The sequence below is a fragment of the Panthera leo genome, chromosome B4, assembly GCF_018350215.1.
Source record: "Panthera leo isolate Ple1 chromosome B4, P.leo_Ple1_pat1.1, whole genome shotgun sequence".
Taxonomy (NCBI): Eukaryota; Metazoa; Chordata; class Mammalia; order Carnivora; family Felidae; genus Panthera; species Panthera leo.
Genome location: NC_056685.1, coordinates 19,874,745 through 19,891,321, shown reverse-complemented (window position 1 = coordinate 19,891,321; position 16,577 = coordinate 19,874,745). Strand labels below are relative to the sequence as shown.

Genomic DNA, 16,577 nt, shown 5'->3' with positions numbered 1-16,577 from the left:
TCAAGCTGGCTAGCTCCCAGGCACCACCATAAAACCAAATGTCACAAAATATAAGGCACTTCACTCCACGGGCACACCTATTTAAAGTTTACCTTCCATATAGTGTTCTTTAAAATATTTAAATGACTGTTTTGTCTTTCCAAATTGTTGTAAAAGTTCCCAAAATGTGCTAACAGAGTTTTACGTTTTATCTTTCTCCTACCTGTTCTCTTTTTCCTTTATTGAGACAGTAATTTTAATATTATTTCTCCTAAATTTCTCTGGTCACATAAAATTCATCCCACTGTGCCTAATTTGTTTTTTGGTTTTTATTTAGACTGGTTGAAGTGTTTTCCTAAATGTGTTTTTCTCTGTATTGATGATAATATTTCCTTATCAGAAAGTACCAATTTTGGGGCACGTGGGTGGCTCAGTCAGCTAAGCGTCTGACTGGCTCAGGTCATGATCTCACGGTTCATGGGTTCGAACACCGCATCAGGCTCTGTGCTCTGTGCTGACAGTCTGGAGACTGCCTGCTTCAGAGCCTTTCTCTATCTCTTTCAAAAATAAAAACATTAAAATTTTTTTTTCAAAAGTTTATGGAATAATTATACACACACACCCAGAAGAGCAACCACCATTAAGTCCTAGGTTCCTCTCTGAGAAATACTAAATTAAGATGTAGCTTAACACATAATGCCCATGACTATTAATTAATACACAATATTTCCTACAATATTAGCTACAAGTATGTTATACTAATGCAGAATAAAGTTGGGAAGAAGAGATAAGGCAGATTATGAAAAACTCCACGTGCCATGCTGAAAAATATTAATTTTATCTCAAAAATACCAGATAATTCTTTGAGGATTTAAGTAAGACAGTGACACAATCTGATTTGCATTAGAAAAATTTTTTAATGTTTATTTTTGAGAGAGAGAGAGAGAAAGACAGAGTGCGAGCGAGAGAAGGGGAGAGAGAGAGGGAGACACAGAATCTGAAGCAGGTGCCAGGCTCTGAGCTGTCAGCATAGAGCCCAACGCACGGCTAGAACTCACACACCATGAGATCATGACCTGAGCCAAAATTGGACACTTGAGCCACCCAGGTGCCCCTGATTTGCATTTTTAAATTTTTTTTTTAAGTTTATTTATTTTTGAGACACAGAGCATGAACAGAGGAGGGTCAGAGAGAGGGAGACACAGAATCTGAAACAGGCTCCAGGCTCCGAGATGTCAGCACAGAGCCCGACGCGGGGTTCGAACTCACGGACTGTGAGATCATGACCTGAGCCGAAGTCGGACGCTCAACCAACTGAGCCACCCAGGCGCCCCATGAAAAACTTTTAAAAATAAAATGATAACCAAGAAAATTAGAAGTCACGATGAGCTTAGTTTAACTCCGTAGCATAACAGAGTTAGGTGGCTAAATCCCATACAGAGATAACGAACACAAAAGAAGGAGCAGGCTTTGAATGGGAATGTAAGAGGAACAGAGATTTATTAATTTGTTGGAAATGGACTTGGAACTCAAGAGATAATTCGATATTTAGATGAACAGATTTGGGAATCTAATGATCATCAATGATCGCTAAAGCTATATATGTGTTACAACATTTTCTAAGAGAATATGTGCAGGAGGAGAAGTAAAAAAAAAAAAAAAAAAAAAAAAGAGAGAGAGAGAGAGAGAGAGAGAGAATACTGGGAATACAACAAAGAATACTCAAAAATCATAAAAGATACCCATATGCCCTCATAAAGAAAGCTATAGCTGTAAAGGCCTATTAAAAAAAACAACAACAAAAAACCTAGGGGTGCCCAGGTGGCTTGGCTGGTTAAGCGCCTCAGGTCATGACCTCACGGTTTGTGAGTTGGGAGCCCAGCTTTGGGGTCACTGCTGTTAGTGCAGAGTCCGCTTCATATCCTCTGTCCTCCTCTCTCTTTGCCCCTCCCATGTTTGTGCACTCTCTCTTTCGATCTCAAAAATGAATAAACATTTTAAGAAATTAAAAAATAAAATTTTAAATCAATAATCTTCCGGTTTAGAAACTAGGAAAAAAAGCAAACTAAACAGAAGCAAGCAGAAGGATGGAAATAATAAACAGCAGAAATGGAATAAAAACAGGAACACTTTTAGAGAAAATGTTAAATGTTAAAAGCTGGTTTAAAAGATGAACAGAACTGACCAATCTTTCAGAATGACAAAGAAAACAGAAGACTCAAATTACTGAAATCAGGAATGAAAGGGGATTGTAAGGATATCCACCTTATCAAATTAAAAAGATTATAAAGAGAATACTATGATAACTGTATGCAAACAAATTAAAAAATGCAGGTGAAATGGGCAAATTCTTTGGGGGGAGGGGGGGAAGACTCCTAAAAACATAAAATTTTCAAGAATGGACACACAGAAAATAGAAATAGTCATTTCTCCAAAGAAGATCTAGAAATGGCCAATAAGAGCATGAAAAGATGTTAATATCATTAGTCATTAGGAAAAAGCAATTCAAAACCACAATGAGACACCACACCAGCTTGGATAGCTATGATTTAAAAAAAAAGAAAGAAAATAACAAATCTTGGTGAGGACTGAAGAAGTTGGAACCCTCATAGATTGCTAACAGGAATGTAAAATACTACAAATGCTATGGGAAACAGTATTGCAGTTTCTAAAACATTAAATACAGAGTTACCATATGACCTAGCAATTCTACTCCCAAGAATATACCCAAGACAAATAAAGACATATATCCACACCAAAACTTGTACATGAATGTTCACAGCAGCATCTTTCATCCTATCCAAGAAGCACAAAACAACAATGTCCACCAACCAATGAACAGATAAAATATGGAATATTCATACAATGTGTTATTCAGTCATAAATGAAGAATGAAGTACGGATGCATGCTACAACACAGATAAACCGTATGCTTAAATGGCCCCCTGCTGTACAATTCCCTCTATATGAAATGTCCAGAACAGGCAAATCCATAGAGACAGAAAGGAGAGTAGTGATTCCCGGGTGATTTTGCAGGGAAGAGGGGCTTAGGGGTATATATGATTTCTTTTTGGTTTGATGAAAATGTTCTGGAATTAGTGGTGACAGTTAATACAACATTGTGAATATACTAAAAATGTCCGAATTGTATACTTTAAACAGCTTAAAACGGTAACTTTTATGTTGTGTGAATTTTATCTCATTAAAAATTTAGGGGGGAAACGAGATAATGAGATAATGGAGAAGTAGAAAAACCACCATTTACTCTGACACAGAAAAGAATGAAACAGGGTAAGGGAATGTGCTTTTTATACATGCACACTTTCAGAATAGAGCAGAGGAATGATAAATGTAAAAATCAGGACAGTAGTTAAACTTTGGGGAATACAGTGGTAAAGAGCATGCACTAGGTTCAACAACATTAGTAAGATTCTATTTCTTAAATTGGTGAAAGGTTCCTGAGTGTTTATTATTGCATGCTACAGAGCTTACACATATTGCTTAAAACGTATCAAATATTTCATAAATTGGAAAAGGATCTATGAAAATATGGCAAAATATTAACAGATGTTAAATTAGTAATAAATTCATGATGTGTATCAGTCTCTGTACTTTCCATAATTCTGAAATATTTTATTTAAAAGAAAGAGGAGAATGTTGTAGTGTATACAAAAAGGTTCAAAACAGAGTGGCCAACAATTATTCTGCAAGGAATTGGCAACCCAACTAGTCACTAGCAGTTTAAGAGAGAAAAGTTAACAAAAAGGGTACTAAAGCCAAAAATACTTCATAAATGCACGTGCTAATGAAACCTAATTTTGGAAACAATTTATGTAATACCTTCTGGCATACTGATTTTGCATCCTGCAACTATACTGAATTTGCTTATTAGTTCTAACAGTTTTCTGATGAAGTCTTTAGGGTTTTCTATATATAATATGTCATCTGAAAATAGTTTAACTTCTTTTTCCATCTGGATGCCTTTTATTTCTTTTACTTGCTTAACTGCTCTGGTTAGGACTCCCAGTACTATGTTGAATAAAAGTGGTGAGTGGACGTTCTTGTCTTGTTCCTGATCTTAGAGGAAAATCTTTCGGTTTTTCACTGTCAAGTATGATGCTAGCTGTGAGCTTGTCACACATGGCTTTTATTATGTTGAGGTATATTCCCCTTTTATACCCATTTCATTGATAGTTTTTTATCATAACTGGATGTTGACTTTTGTAAAGTACTTTTTATCTACTTAGATGACCGTATAATTCTGTCCTTCATTTTGTTATGTGGTGTGTCTCACATGAACTGATTTGCAGGTGTTGAACCATCCTTGCATCCCTGGAATAAATCCCATTTGATCATGGTGTATGGTACATTTTAAAAAATGTTTATTTATTTTGAAAGAGTATACATGTGTGTAAAATGGGAAAGGGGCAGGGAGAGGAGAGGGAGAATCCCAAGCAGGCTCTGTGGCGTGGCTTTGGAGCCTGGTGTGGGGCTTGATCTCAGAAACCGTGAGATCATGACCCAAGCCTAAATCAAGAGTTGGATGCTTAACTGACTGAGCCATCCAGGCGCCCCACTGCACAATAGTTATAATGCGTTATTGAATTTGTTTTGCTGATATTTTGTTGAGGATTCTTACATCTATGTTCATCAGGGATACAGCCCTGTAATTCCCTTCTTTTGTGGTGCCCTTGTCTGGTTTTGGTATCAGGGTAATGCTGGCCTAGTAAAATGAGTTTGGAAGAGTTTTGCCACTTCTATCTTTTGGAAAAGTGTGAGAAAGACTGATCTTACTTCTTCTTTGAATGTCTGGTAGAATTCACCAGTGTAGCCATCTGATCATGGAATTTTGTTTGTTGGGAGGTTTTTGATTACTGATTCAATTTCATTACTAGTAATCAGTCTATTCAGATTTTTCATTTCATCATGATTCAGTCTTAGAAGGTAATATGCTTCTAGGAATCCACCCATTTCTTCTAGGTTATCTATTTTGTTGGTATGTATAATTATTCACAGTGCTCTGTAATGACCCTTTGTATTTCTGTGGTATCAGCTGTAATCTCCTCTTCCATTTCTGATTTTATTTAAGTCCTCTTTTGTCTTGGTTGAGTCAAAAGGTTTGTCAATCTTCTTTATCTTTTCAAAGAACCAGATCTTAGTTTCACTGATCTTTTCTATTGTCTTTTTAAGTCTCTATTTCTGTTCTAATTTTTGTTATTTCCCTCCTACCAACTCAAGACGTCATTTGTTCTTCTTTTTCTAGTGTCTTGAGGTATAAAGCTACATTGCAGTTTTTGTTTCTTGAGGTAGGCATTAATTGCTATGAACTTTCCTCTTAGTACTGTTTTTGCTGCAACCAATAATTTTGGTATGTTACATTTCCATTTTTATCTCAAGGCGTCTTTTTATTTCTCTTTTGATTTTTTTCTCTAACCCATTAATTATTCAGTAACAATGTTGTTCAATCTTGACATATTTGTGAATGTTCCAGTTTTCTGCTTGCAATTAATTTCTAGTTCCATATCATTGTGTTCAGAAAAGATGGGTGATAGAATTTCAATCTTCTTAAATTTATTAAGACTTGTTTAATGGTTTAACATATGATATGTCCTGGAATACGTTCCAGGTGCACTTGAGAAGAATGTACATTCTTGTGTTTTTAAATGGATGTTCTATAAATTATCTGTGCAAGTCCATCCTGTCTACTGTGCTGCCTACAGTTGGTATTTCTTTATTGACTTTCTGTTTCAGTGATCTATCCAATGATGTAATGAGGTGTTAAAGTCCCCTATTATTATTGTATTGCTGTTTCTCCCGTTAGGCATTAATATTTCTTTTACATACTTGGTTGCTCCTATATTGGGTACATAAATATTTATACATGTTATATCTTGTTAGATTAAGCAGTAATACTCACTTGTAATAAGGCAGTTAAATAACCATGAAGCAGATATGGTAGGCAGATAATACCTCCCCCCACCCCAAAGATAAACCTGTGAGTATGTTACCTTAAATAGCAAAAGGGACTAAACAAATGTATTTAAATTAAGAACGCTGAGAAAGACAGATTATCCTAGATTGTCTGAGAGAGCCCAATCAAATCATCCAAGTTGTCATAAAATTTGAATCTGAGAATCAGACAGGCATAAGCATAAGACAGACTCTACCCAACACTGATGGCTTTCAAGACAGAGTATGAGGCCATTATGCAAAATAAGCAGGCAGCTTCTAGAAGTTGGAAATGGTAAGGAAACAGATTCTCTCCTATCACCTTAAAAAAAAAGAACAAAGCCTGCCAATACCTTGATTTTAACCCAGCAAGTCCATGTCAGACTTCTAACTTACAGACTGTAAGATAATAAATGTATACTGTTTGACCATAGGAAATGACTGAATAAGATAAAACATAAATTCTTTTTTTATTCCTCTCTGACAAGTTTCAAGCTTTTTATTGCTTGATACTCAATATAATAAAGAAATAAAATATGTAAAGTCTAACACTTAACACCTCACACCCAGTAGTATGGTTACTGTAAAAAACAAACAAATGAGCAAAATAATAGGATGTGGAAAAATTGGAATCCTTGTGCGCTGGTGGCAGGAATGTAAAATGGTGCACCCACTATGGAAAACAGTATGACACTCTGTTTTAAAATAGAACTACCATATGATCTAGCAATTGCATTTCTGGGTAAAATGAAGACTCAAAGAGATTACTTGCACATCTACATTCAAAGCAGCTTATTCATAATAATCAAAAGGTAGAAGCAATCTAAGTGTCTCTCAACAGATAAATGAATAAAGAAAATGACAGTATATACAACAATGGAATATTATTCAGCCTTAAAAAAAGGAAATTCGGATACATGCTATTACATGGATAAACCTGAAAGGCATTACTGCTAAGGGAAATAAGCCATTCACAAAAAGACAAATACTGTATGATTCTATTCTTATGAAGTATCTAGAACAGTCAAATAGATACAAACAGAAAGAACTGTAGTTGCTCTTGGCAGGGTGGAGAGAGAAAAGGAAAGCTGTTGGTTTAGTAACTACAGAGTGCCAGTTTTACAAGATTAAAAACTCCTGGAGACTGGTTGTACAACAATGTGAATATAACACTCAAAAATGGTTAAAACGGCAAATTTTATGTGTATTTTACAATTTAAAAAAATAAGCTAACACTTAAAAAAAAAAAGTGAGAGAGAGAGAGAGAGAACACAAACATGGATTTTCCCAACTAAGTCCAAGTATTTCTCCCTCAAATCCTCATTAGGTTAAAATACCACTTCACCAGGCATCACTACTATTCTTCTCTTTGCAATAAAAAATATTAAGTCCAGAGCAACTATCAAGAAAAAGGAATTAAAAGCATCCAAATTGAAACGGAAGAAGTAAAACTGTCACTATTTCCAGATGACATATTATTTATAGAAAACCCTAAAGATTCCACCAGTTAGAACTAATAAACAAATTCAGTAAAGTTGCAGGATAAAAAACCAACATACAAAAATCTGTTGTGTTTTTATACACTAAAAACAATCTACCAGAAAGAGAAATTAAGAAAACAATCCCATTTACAATTACATCAAAAAATAAAATATCTAGGAATAAATTTAATTAAGGGGGTGAAAGATCTGTATACTGAGAACTAGAAGACATCAACGAAACAAACTGAAGACACAAATAAATGGAAAGATATTCCACGTTTATGGATCAGAATAGTATCGTTTAAATGTCCATACTACTCAAAGCACTCCCCTATCAAAATTCTAATAGTATTTCACAAAAGTAGAATAAACCCCAAATTTGTATGAAACCACAAAAGACCTTGAATAGCCAAAACAATTTTGAGAACAAAGAACAAAGCTGGATCCTTCATGCTCCCTGATTTCAAACTACATTACAAAGCCATAACAATCAAAACAATATGATATCAGCATAAGAACAGATACACAGATCAATGAACACAATGGAAAGCCCAGGAAAAAAACACATGCATGTAGAGTCAAGTTATTTACAAGGAGCCAAGAATATACAATGGGGAAAGGACAGTCTCTGATAAATGATGCTGGGAAAACTGAACTACATGCAAAAGAATGAAATTGGTCCACTACCTTACACTGTACACAAAAATTAACTCAAAATGGATTGCAGACTTGAATATAAGACCCTGAGCCATAAAACTTCTAGAAGAAAACATAGGCGGTAAGCTCCTTAACATGAATTATGATATTCTGGATTTGACCAAAGCCAAAAAAACCCCTCAAGTACATCAAACTAAAATGGCACTGCACAGCAAAGGAAACCATTAACAAAATAAAAAGGCAGTGCACTGAATGGGAGAAAATATTTGCAAATCATACGTCTGATAATATCCATGTATTGTTGGTTTGTTTTTTTTTAAGAGAGAGAGAGAGAGAGAGAGAGAGACAGACGGTGGGAGGGAGGGGGCAGAGGAAGAGAGGGAGGGAGGGAGGGAGGGAGGAACTAAAAGAAAGTGAAAGAGGGAGGGAGGAAGAGAAAGCGAAAGAGGGAGGAAGAAAGGGAGGGAGGGAGGGAGGGAGGGAGGGAGAGAGAGAGAGAGAGTGAATGAATGAATCTTAAGCAGATTCCACAATCAGCATGGAACCCAGCATGGGGCTCAATCTTACCACCTTACAGTCGTGACTTGAGCCAAAATCAAGAGTGTGCCGTTCAACCGACTGAGCCACCAGGCACCCCCAAAACATACTTTAAAAACCTCATATAATTCAATAACAAAAAAATCCTCAAACCATCTGGTTTTGATGGATATTTTTCCAAAGACAATGTAGAGGTGGCCAAAAGACATCACCTCATATCTGTTAGAACTGCTATTATCGAAAAGTTAAGAAATCATAGGATGCGGAGAAAAGGGAACCCTTGTGTACTGTTGGTGGGAATGTAAAATGGTGGAGCCACTATGGAAAAGTTTGAAGTTCCTCAAAAAATTAAAAGTTGAACATATATCCAGTAATTCCACTTCTGGATATTTATCCAAAGAAAATGAAAACACTAATTTGAGAAAATACGTGCACCCCATGTTCACCGCAACATTATTTACAAATAGCCAAGACGTGGAAACAACCTAAATGTCCATCAATGGGTGAACAGTAATGAAAATGTGCTATATATACATAAGACAGAATACTATTTAGCTATAAAAATGAACAAAATTTTGCCATTTGTGACAAAGTGATGGACCTTAATGGCATTATGCCAAGTGAAGTTAAGTCAGATAGAAAAGAAAAAGATAAATACTATATGATCTCAAATATGGAACCTAAAACAAAACAAAATCCAAAATACTCCAGGCTCATGAATATAGAAAACAGACTGGTGGTTGCTTAGGTAAACAGAAGCAAGAGAGGAGGCAAAAGGGGTGAAGGAGGTCAAGAGGTACAAACTTCTAGATATAAAATAAAATAAAGGAAGATATAAAAAAAAACATTATTTATTTCATGTTTCAAAATTATGTGACTAAGAACACACAAATATCTGACTATACTACCACAGTGTTCTCTCTCAAACACAATCTTTTAAAGAAACACAAAATTTTAAAGAAAACCTGTGTTCATTCTATTAATCCCAGGACATTAATTTCATTCACCTATAGAGAAAAACATGACAACTGTCCCATTAAATTGACATATTCCAGTACTTTGTTGGCCAACAATGGCAAAGGATTTATGTGACAATTCATTCACAATCGCTCCCCACAAAATCTACTTTCTTATTATTCCAAGCATACGCTTTTCAAACTTTCTTTATGTCTCTAAAACTCTAATATTCCAAAATTAGACAGCCAAATTTATGCAAACTGAAAAAGATGTTAAACCTCTTCTGTTTTTATGCTTCCCTACCAAAGAATAGTAACATATTTAGTTTATTTTCAGGAATGCTTCCAATCCCTTTTTCCTCTAGATACCTAAAGTTCAAGAGTTCCATGTTATCTGGAGAATTCACTGAGAGTCTGCAATTCCGGTTACACAGGGCAGCAAAGATTATAAATAAAGATACTCATTAATAAAATGATCATTTGTAAAATGGGTTTCCCATCCTGACCACCCCAACCCTCAGAATCAACACAAGTGTCTATGCCTTTTCATCGTGCCATTGGTTTCTTGCTATAGATTTGTAAACATCTGACAATATACTCCAAATACAACACAAAGCGACTTGCAAATTAAACTACATTATCAAAATATGCAAGATTTCATGAAGTTAATAAAAATGTGCTCAAAAACCTCTTAGAATTACATAAACTATCTTGAGCAGGTAAGTTACGTCAGTTAATAACTGAAAACAAGCAACAAAAAGGACACTAGATTCAAAAGAGTTTTTTTGAACACTAAATTTTCTTCAAAACCGAAGAATCACTCAAACATTACTGCAAACGTGACTCTCATTATAATTACACTGCAATAGTGAAAAAAGCTAGCATTTGCCTCATGTCCTGATTTTAGAACCCAACTCTGCAGAAGATGCAACTCCCCTGCAAAAACCTGGTTCCAAATTAAGCATCATTTAAAAGGTTATCTTCCATTTATTCAGTATATAAAATATAGGGGCAATGCAGTAAAAGTATTCTACACAGTAACTTTTTTAAATCCCAAAAACAAAATTCACATTTCAAGTTGTGGAAGAAGGAGCTAATTCTTGACCTAAGTACCAATTACTAACTGCACTGCCACAAGAGAGCTCAAAAGAACTAGAAAAACTATTTACAAAAATAGAAAAAAAAGAGTTTCATAAAGTTAGAACAACACTATTATCATTTTGCCTTCCAGAGAGACAATAAAAGCGAAACTGATGAACTATATTGACCTAGCATCCTCCTGTAGGCAATCTACAGAAAGTTCTCACTGAGGGGCTGAACAATTGCCTCACTGCAGAGCTGGGTTTCATTGTATCAATAGAACATGCAAGCTTTCAACCCGGGTTCTCTATAAAAGGCAACCTTTGTGATAAATGAACCACTAGAGAAGATTCTAATAAAACTTACCATTGTGTATTGCATTCAGCAACTCTGAGAAAGCTTTTAAGTAAGGAAAAAAGGACTTCAGGTTAAGATCATTCTCAAACACACAAAAGAAATACATAGGCATAGACTGAAACAGTATAATAAAATCTCAGTAAGTATCATGTATCATTGTTTGAATCATTAAAACTGTAAGCTTGGCTCAGTTTTTATATGGTATAAATTTCTAAATATTGTATTTCATTTGTCAATTTATTGTCACCTAATAAATTTAATATGTTAGATATATTGTCATAATAGTGACAAATTTTCTTAATACATATATAAAATTACTTTTAAAAAGATGTTTCATAGTCTATGTAATGTCTTTCTTGCTAAAGTATCTGTAGGATTCAATTCTGTAAAGGTAAATCGATCACAACAAATTCTACACTCAGCAGTATTTATTGTAAAGAAAAACTTCATTTTATCATCTAACCCAATCAAAAATTCTCATTTCCTAGACTTCAGTATAATAGTCTCGACATATATAGAGGTCAAAGCAAGAATTCTAATATCAACATACAAATATTAAAAAATTATATTAACATTAAGATTAGTGGGAACGAAATTCTAAAAATATTACTTCAACAGGGAACAGAAGTCACAAGAAACACCATATTAAAAAGCCAACAATACTTAAAATTTGGTCACAATTGGACTAATATGGATCCTGACCACAAGACAAGCAGCAAGTTAAGATATCTCTGTAGGAGAAAAAAAACCCAATTAAGAACCAACTGCATTATGGAAAATTAAAACTTAAGAGGTTCAGGGGTGGCATTATATAATAGGAAAAAAAACACTAAAGTAGAAGTCAAAAAGCCTGGGTTACCAACCCAGTTCGACAACTTACTAGCTGTTGGACAAGCTCCATCATGCCGATACTGCATGGAAATTTCTGTTGGGAGGGAGGAGAAAGGAATCAGGAGAAGTTGCCAGTGATTCGAGGGTAGAAAACGAAAATAGGCCAGAAAATCAAGGAAACATTCACCTCAAAGTCTAGCTGAGAAAGGCAAACAGAAGTGTGGGAATAGAAATTATAAACCAGTATCTGGCATGTGATAATGTGATGGGAAGAAGGACCAAACATGATGGAATTCTCACAACTCTTTGATGGGATAGTGCGGGAATGTGTACATGTGCATGTGTATACAAAGAATGAGGAAAAGGGGCGCCTGGCTGGCTCAGTTGGCCAATTTAGGGTAAGGTCATGATCTCACGGTTCGCGGGTTTGAGCCCCATGTCGGGCTCTGTGCTGACAGGTTAGAGCCTGGAGCCTGTATCTGATTCTGTGTCTCTGTCTCTCTCTGCCCCTCCCCCACTCACACTCTGTCTCTGTCTCTCTCTCTAAGATAAATAAACATTAAAAACAATTTTTTTTAAATTTTTAAATGTTTATTTATTATTGAGATACGGAGAGAGACAGAGCATGAGCATGGGATGAGCAGAGAGAAAGAGGGAGACACAGAATCCAAAGCAGGCCCCAGGCTCTGAGCTGTTAGCACAAAGCCTGACACCGGGCTTGAATTCACAAACCTTGTGATCATGACCTGAGCCAAAGTCGCACGCTTAACCAAATGAGCCACCTAGGCGTCCCAACATTAAAAAACCTTTTAAGGGGCGCCTGGGTGGCGCAGTCGGTTAAGCGTCCGACTTCAGCCAGGTCACGATCTCGCGGTCCGTGAGTTCGAGCCCCGCGTCAGGCTCTGGGCTGATGGCTCGGAGCCTGGAGCCTGTTTCCGATTCTGTGTCTCCCTCTCTCTCTGCCCCTCCCCCGTTCATGCTCTGTCTCTCTCTGTCCCAAAAATAAATAAAAAACGTTGAAAAAAAAAAATTAAAAAAAAAAAAAAAAAAAAAACCTTTTAAAAAAAAAGAGGAAAAGACATAAGGGCTTACAAATTAATCTGTGAAACAAGCGTGTAAGAAAAAAATGGATTCATAATAAGAGGGAGTATAGTCAGCAATGTGATAAACTAATGTGTTTTATATAATTCATTAGACGAGAACAATTTGTCAAAAACATCTGAATTCTGTGGTCAATTAGACATTACAATTCAAGTACAAAAAATTAGTTTATATATGAGCAGAAATCTATGATTTTAATATAAAACTTGTCAAACTACACCCAGCTTACTTTCTTGTACCTTTCTTTCATTTTTGATGGCGATAATGAATGAATAAGCCATCACTCTTATTCTTCTGCTCCACCCAAATGAAGAGAACAAGCAGAGGATGACATAAGGCAATAAAACACTGCTAAAAGCAAAAGCTCCTGAGAAAATGAAAAATAAATTTCTGTATGGCATTCCAAAGGAAAAGCTAACTGACACAGGACTAAGTCTGTGACCCAAAGGACCTGGCCTGCTAACCAGGGAAACAACAGGTATTCCTCTGTGGCTAACACAGTTGGGCTTTTTTTAAAAGAAGAATATCTGGAAATTCTCTGGAATTACTTAACCAAAAATATGACTTCTAGGAATCATGTGTACAACAGAGCCTTCTAGGCAACCATCACTCACACATCTACACATATGCATATCTCAGAAGTCAAGTCCAATCATGGGCACCCTCCAAATAACTTGAAATAAGAAAGACAAAGCAAGGCAGAGGCAAGCGAGCACTCACTTTTAATCGTTCTAATGTTTTTTTAAAAAAGGAAAAAAACCTTCACATTAGCTACAGTTGAAAAACCAAACTTCTGATGAGTTTAATGAAGTCCTTTCCAGATGATACTGAAAAACTAAGACATGGTGGAAGAATTTGCCATCTTTAATGCTCACTAACAAATTCAAGTGAGATTTAAAAAAAGAGAGTGAGTGAGGGCTACTGAAAAGATTGAAATGGTACATTACAGAGAAATGGTAGTTGTCTGGAATGGTGCAGAAAAAGAACCAAAGGACACTCATAATACCAAAAGGATTTTCTCGGGGGGGGAGGGGGGGGATAAACAGAATATGGCTATTCTGGCCTTTGATCTGGTACTTTTGCAAAAAGACCTACATAGTACAGGGCCAGCAAATTTTCAAATCATCAAAGACGAAAACAAAAATCAGAGGATTTTCTGAGGAAGCAAATTTCAAGGTATATTCTGGTCTTAGCAGCATCCAATATCCTATGATTTTCGTTTATGACCCAACATAATCAATATATATAAAACCATGAACTTGAGTCATTAAGATGGGTTTGAAGTATGTTCAATAACTGTTAAGTCTACTCTTGTGAATTTATTAATTACTTGTATCTTTATGATTCCCTTATTTGTTTACAGAATCAGACTATTCCTAATTAAAACATTTTACCAGGAAAAGACTTCTCAATTTCATTTTATTAACCTAAGTAGGATATAACATAAATAAGCATATATTGAACACAAACCCATTCATAGTTACATGGGCTCAAGTTAAACTTTCATAACCTTCACTTTTCAGTAGAAGTCAGAACAAACTTCTTTTTTCTTTTAAAATTTGTTAATGTTTTATTTATTGATTAATTTTTGAGAGACAGACAGAGCGTGAGTGGGGGAGGGGCAGAGAGAGAAGGAGACACAGAATCCGAAGCAGGCTCCAGGCTCTGAGCTGTCAGCACAAAGCCGGACATGGGGCTCAAACTCGTGAACCGCAAGATCTTGACCTGAGCCAAAGTCGTCCGCTTACCTGACTGAGCCACACAGGCGCCACAAGAACAAACTTCTCTTAAAGTGATCTATTCATATTAATAACTCATCTCCATGAAACCTCAAGACTTCATGACTAAGTACTCAAGGTCAGAATCAAACAACTGCCTTCCTAGAATCTCCTTTTACAGCATTTATCACCACTAAAGAATTCCATCACTAAAATAGATTTCAAGTACCTTAACTTGCAAAGCTATGGCAGCATTATATTAAAGAACTAGAGACTAAGATTTTTAAAAACAGGGGGGATGGGGCACCCGGGTGGCTAGGTCAGTTAAGTGACCAACTCTTGGTTTCGGCTCAGGTCATGATCTCACAGTTCATGAGTTCAAGCCCTGCATCAGGCTTTCCATGGACAGCGTGGTGCCTGCTTGGGATTCTCTCTCTCTGCCCCTCCTCTGCTCCTGCTCTCTCTCTCTCAAAATAAATAAATAAACTTTAAAAATAAATACAATTCAAAAATAAAATAAAAAAACAGAGAAACTTTGAAAGGATGCTCAAAGAAAATAAGTTGATGCTAAACCATCAACTACTTATCATTTAATGAAAACCAGAATTTTCTCAAATAAGATGTTAACTTTTATGAAGAAAAAAATGTTAACTTTCACTTTAGTAAATCACAAACTCTTGTAATGTGGTTAAGATAAATAGGAAAAAAGGACAAATACAACAGGTCAACTTTTCCAAATGCTGTATTAATTTTCAATGTTTCAAAAGCTCTACTTGTCTAGAATACGTATAGGAAAAAAAAAGGTTAACACAGGGGCACCTGGGTGTCCGACTTCAGCCTCAGGTCATGACCTCACTGTCCGTGAGTTCCAGCCCTGCGTGAGTTCCAGCCCTGCATCGGGGTCTCTGCTGACAGCTCAGAGCCTGAAGCCTGCTTCAGATGGTGTGTCTCCTCCTCTCTCTGCCCCTCCCCCCACTCACAGTGTCTGTCTCTCTCAAAAATAAAATAAAAACATTAAAAAAAAAAAAAAAAAGCTTAACATAATCTATACACCCAAGCTTACAACCTTTAGTAGCCACTTAAAACAACACACTGATTTCCCATTTTGTACAAGTCACTATAACAGTAAATCACTTATCAAGATGTACTTCAACTTATAATAAAAATCTTACAATCCAAACCCTTGATCAGACAAGGAGCTTACAGATATTTTCTGGATTTCTACTCTGACAGGATCTGAAGTTCCTAGAAGAAATATTTTGCTACATACATGCTACTATAATTTGAATATGTCATGATAAAACTTTGATTACTATTAAGTCAATGCTTCTAACAATTTTAAGACAATCACATTACAAGGATCTGATTCTACTTCTGCTATATATCCTAGTTGTGGTAAAATCAGAGAACATACAACAATGATAATAGCAGCTGCCCTATTTCACAAGGTTGTTCTTAGGAACAAGTAAGATACTAATTAAGAGTTCTTTGGAAACTGTTAGGTGCTTTCAAATACAGGACATTAACGATTACTGCAAGCTGATGGAAGCAATGTATTTTTTTCTGTCATTGAAGTTCTTTTAACAGTAAGTTGCCAGAATTAAGTCCAGGATGTCTATTCTAAGACCAGCCTGGAAGATGGATTTCTTCGGCCTGACCTTCAACTTCCCACAAACTCATCCTGTCCTACTTAGTCCACATTACCTCCACCTATCCCACAAACACAAGTTTCTTGTTTCAATTAGATTTATCCTTCAAATACAACTTTACTTTCTTTTCTGATACTGCTGTGGGCGTTTCTCTGCCTACTCCGAAGTGTAATTCAAATCCCAACTTCTCTATGGTCTTTTCCAACTTAATTAACACATCCTAAACTGGTCTGTAATACTATATGATAAATAAATAAATAATTTCACTTGCAACCTGGCTAT

The 16,577-nt window shown here is 35.8% G+C and overlaps 1 protein-coding gene across 13 annotated transcripts in view; it reads right to left on the bottom strand.

Annotated features, from left to right (window-relative positions):
* MLLT10 (MLLT10 histone lysine methyltransferase DOT1L cofactor) overlaps positions 1–16,577 on the bottom strand; it is a 234,980-nt gene that overhangs the window by 49,544 nt on the left and 168,859 nt on the right. For 9 of the 13 annotated variants that reach the window (XR_006204580.1, XM_042945064.1, XM_042945063.1 and 6 more), the window contains 2 exons: positions 11,877–11,921; positions 11,006–11,038 (listed from right to left, as the gene is read on the bottom strand). The exons of 2 other annotated variants lie outside the window; for them this stretch is intronic. Coding sequence is in view for 10 of the 11 variants with exons in the window: in XM_042945064.1 (XP_042800998.1) it covers positions 11,006–11,038; positions 11,877–11,921 (78 nt within the window). In the remaining variant the exon portion in view is untranslated. The remainder of the gene's footprint in view (positions 1–11,005; positions 11,039–11,876; positions 11,922–16,577) is intronic. 2 more of the 13 variants (XM_042945065.1, XM_042945068.1) reach the window with 1 other exon arrangement.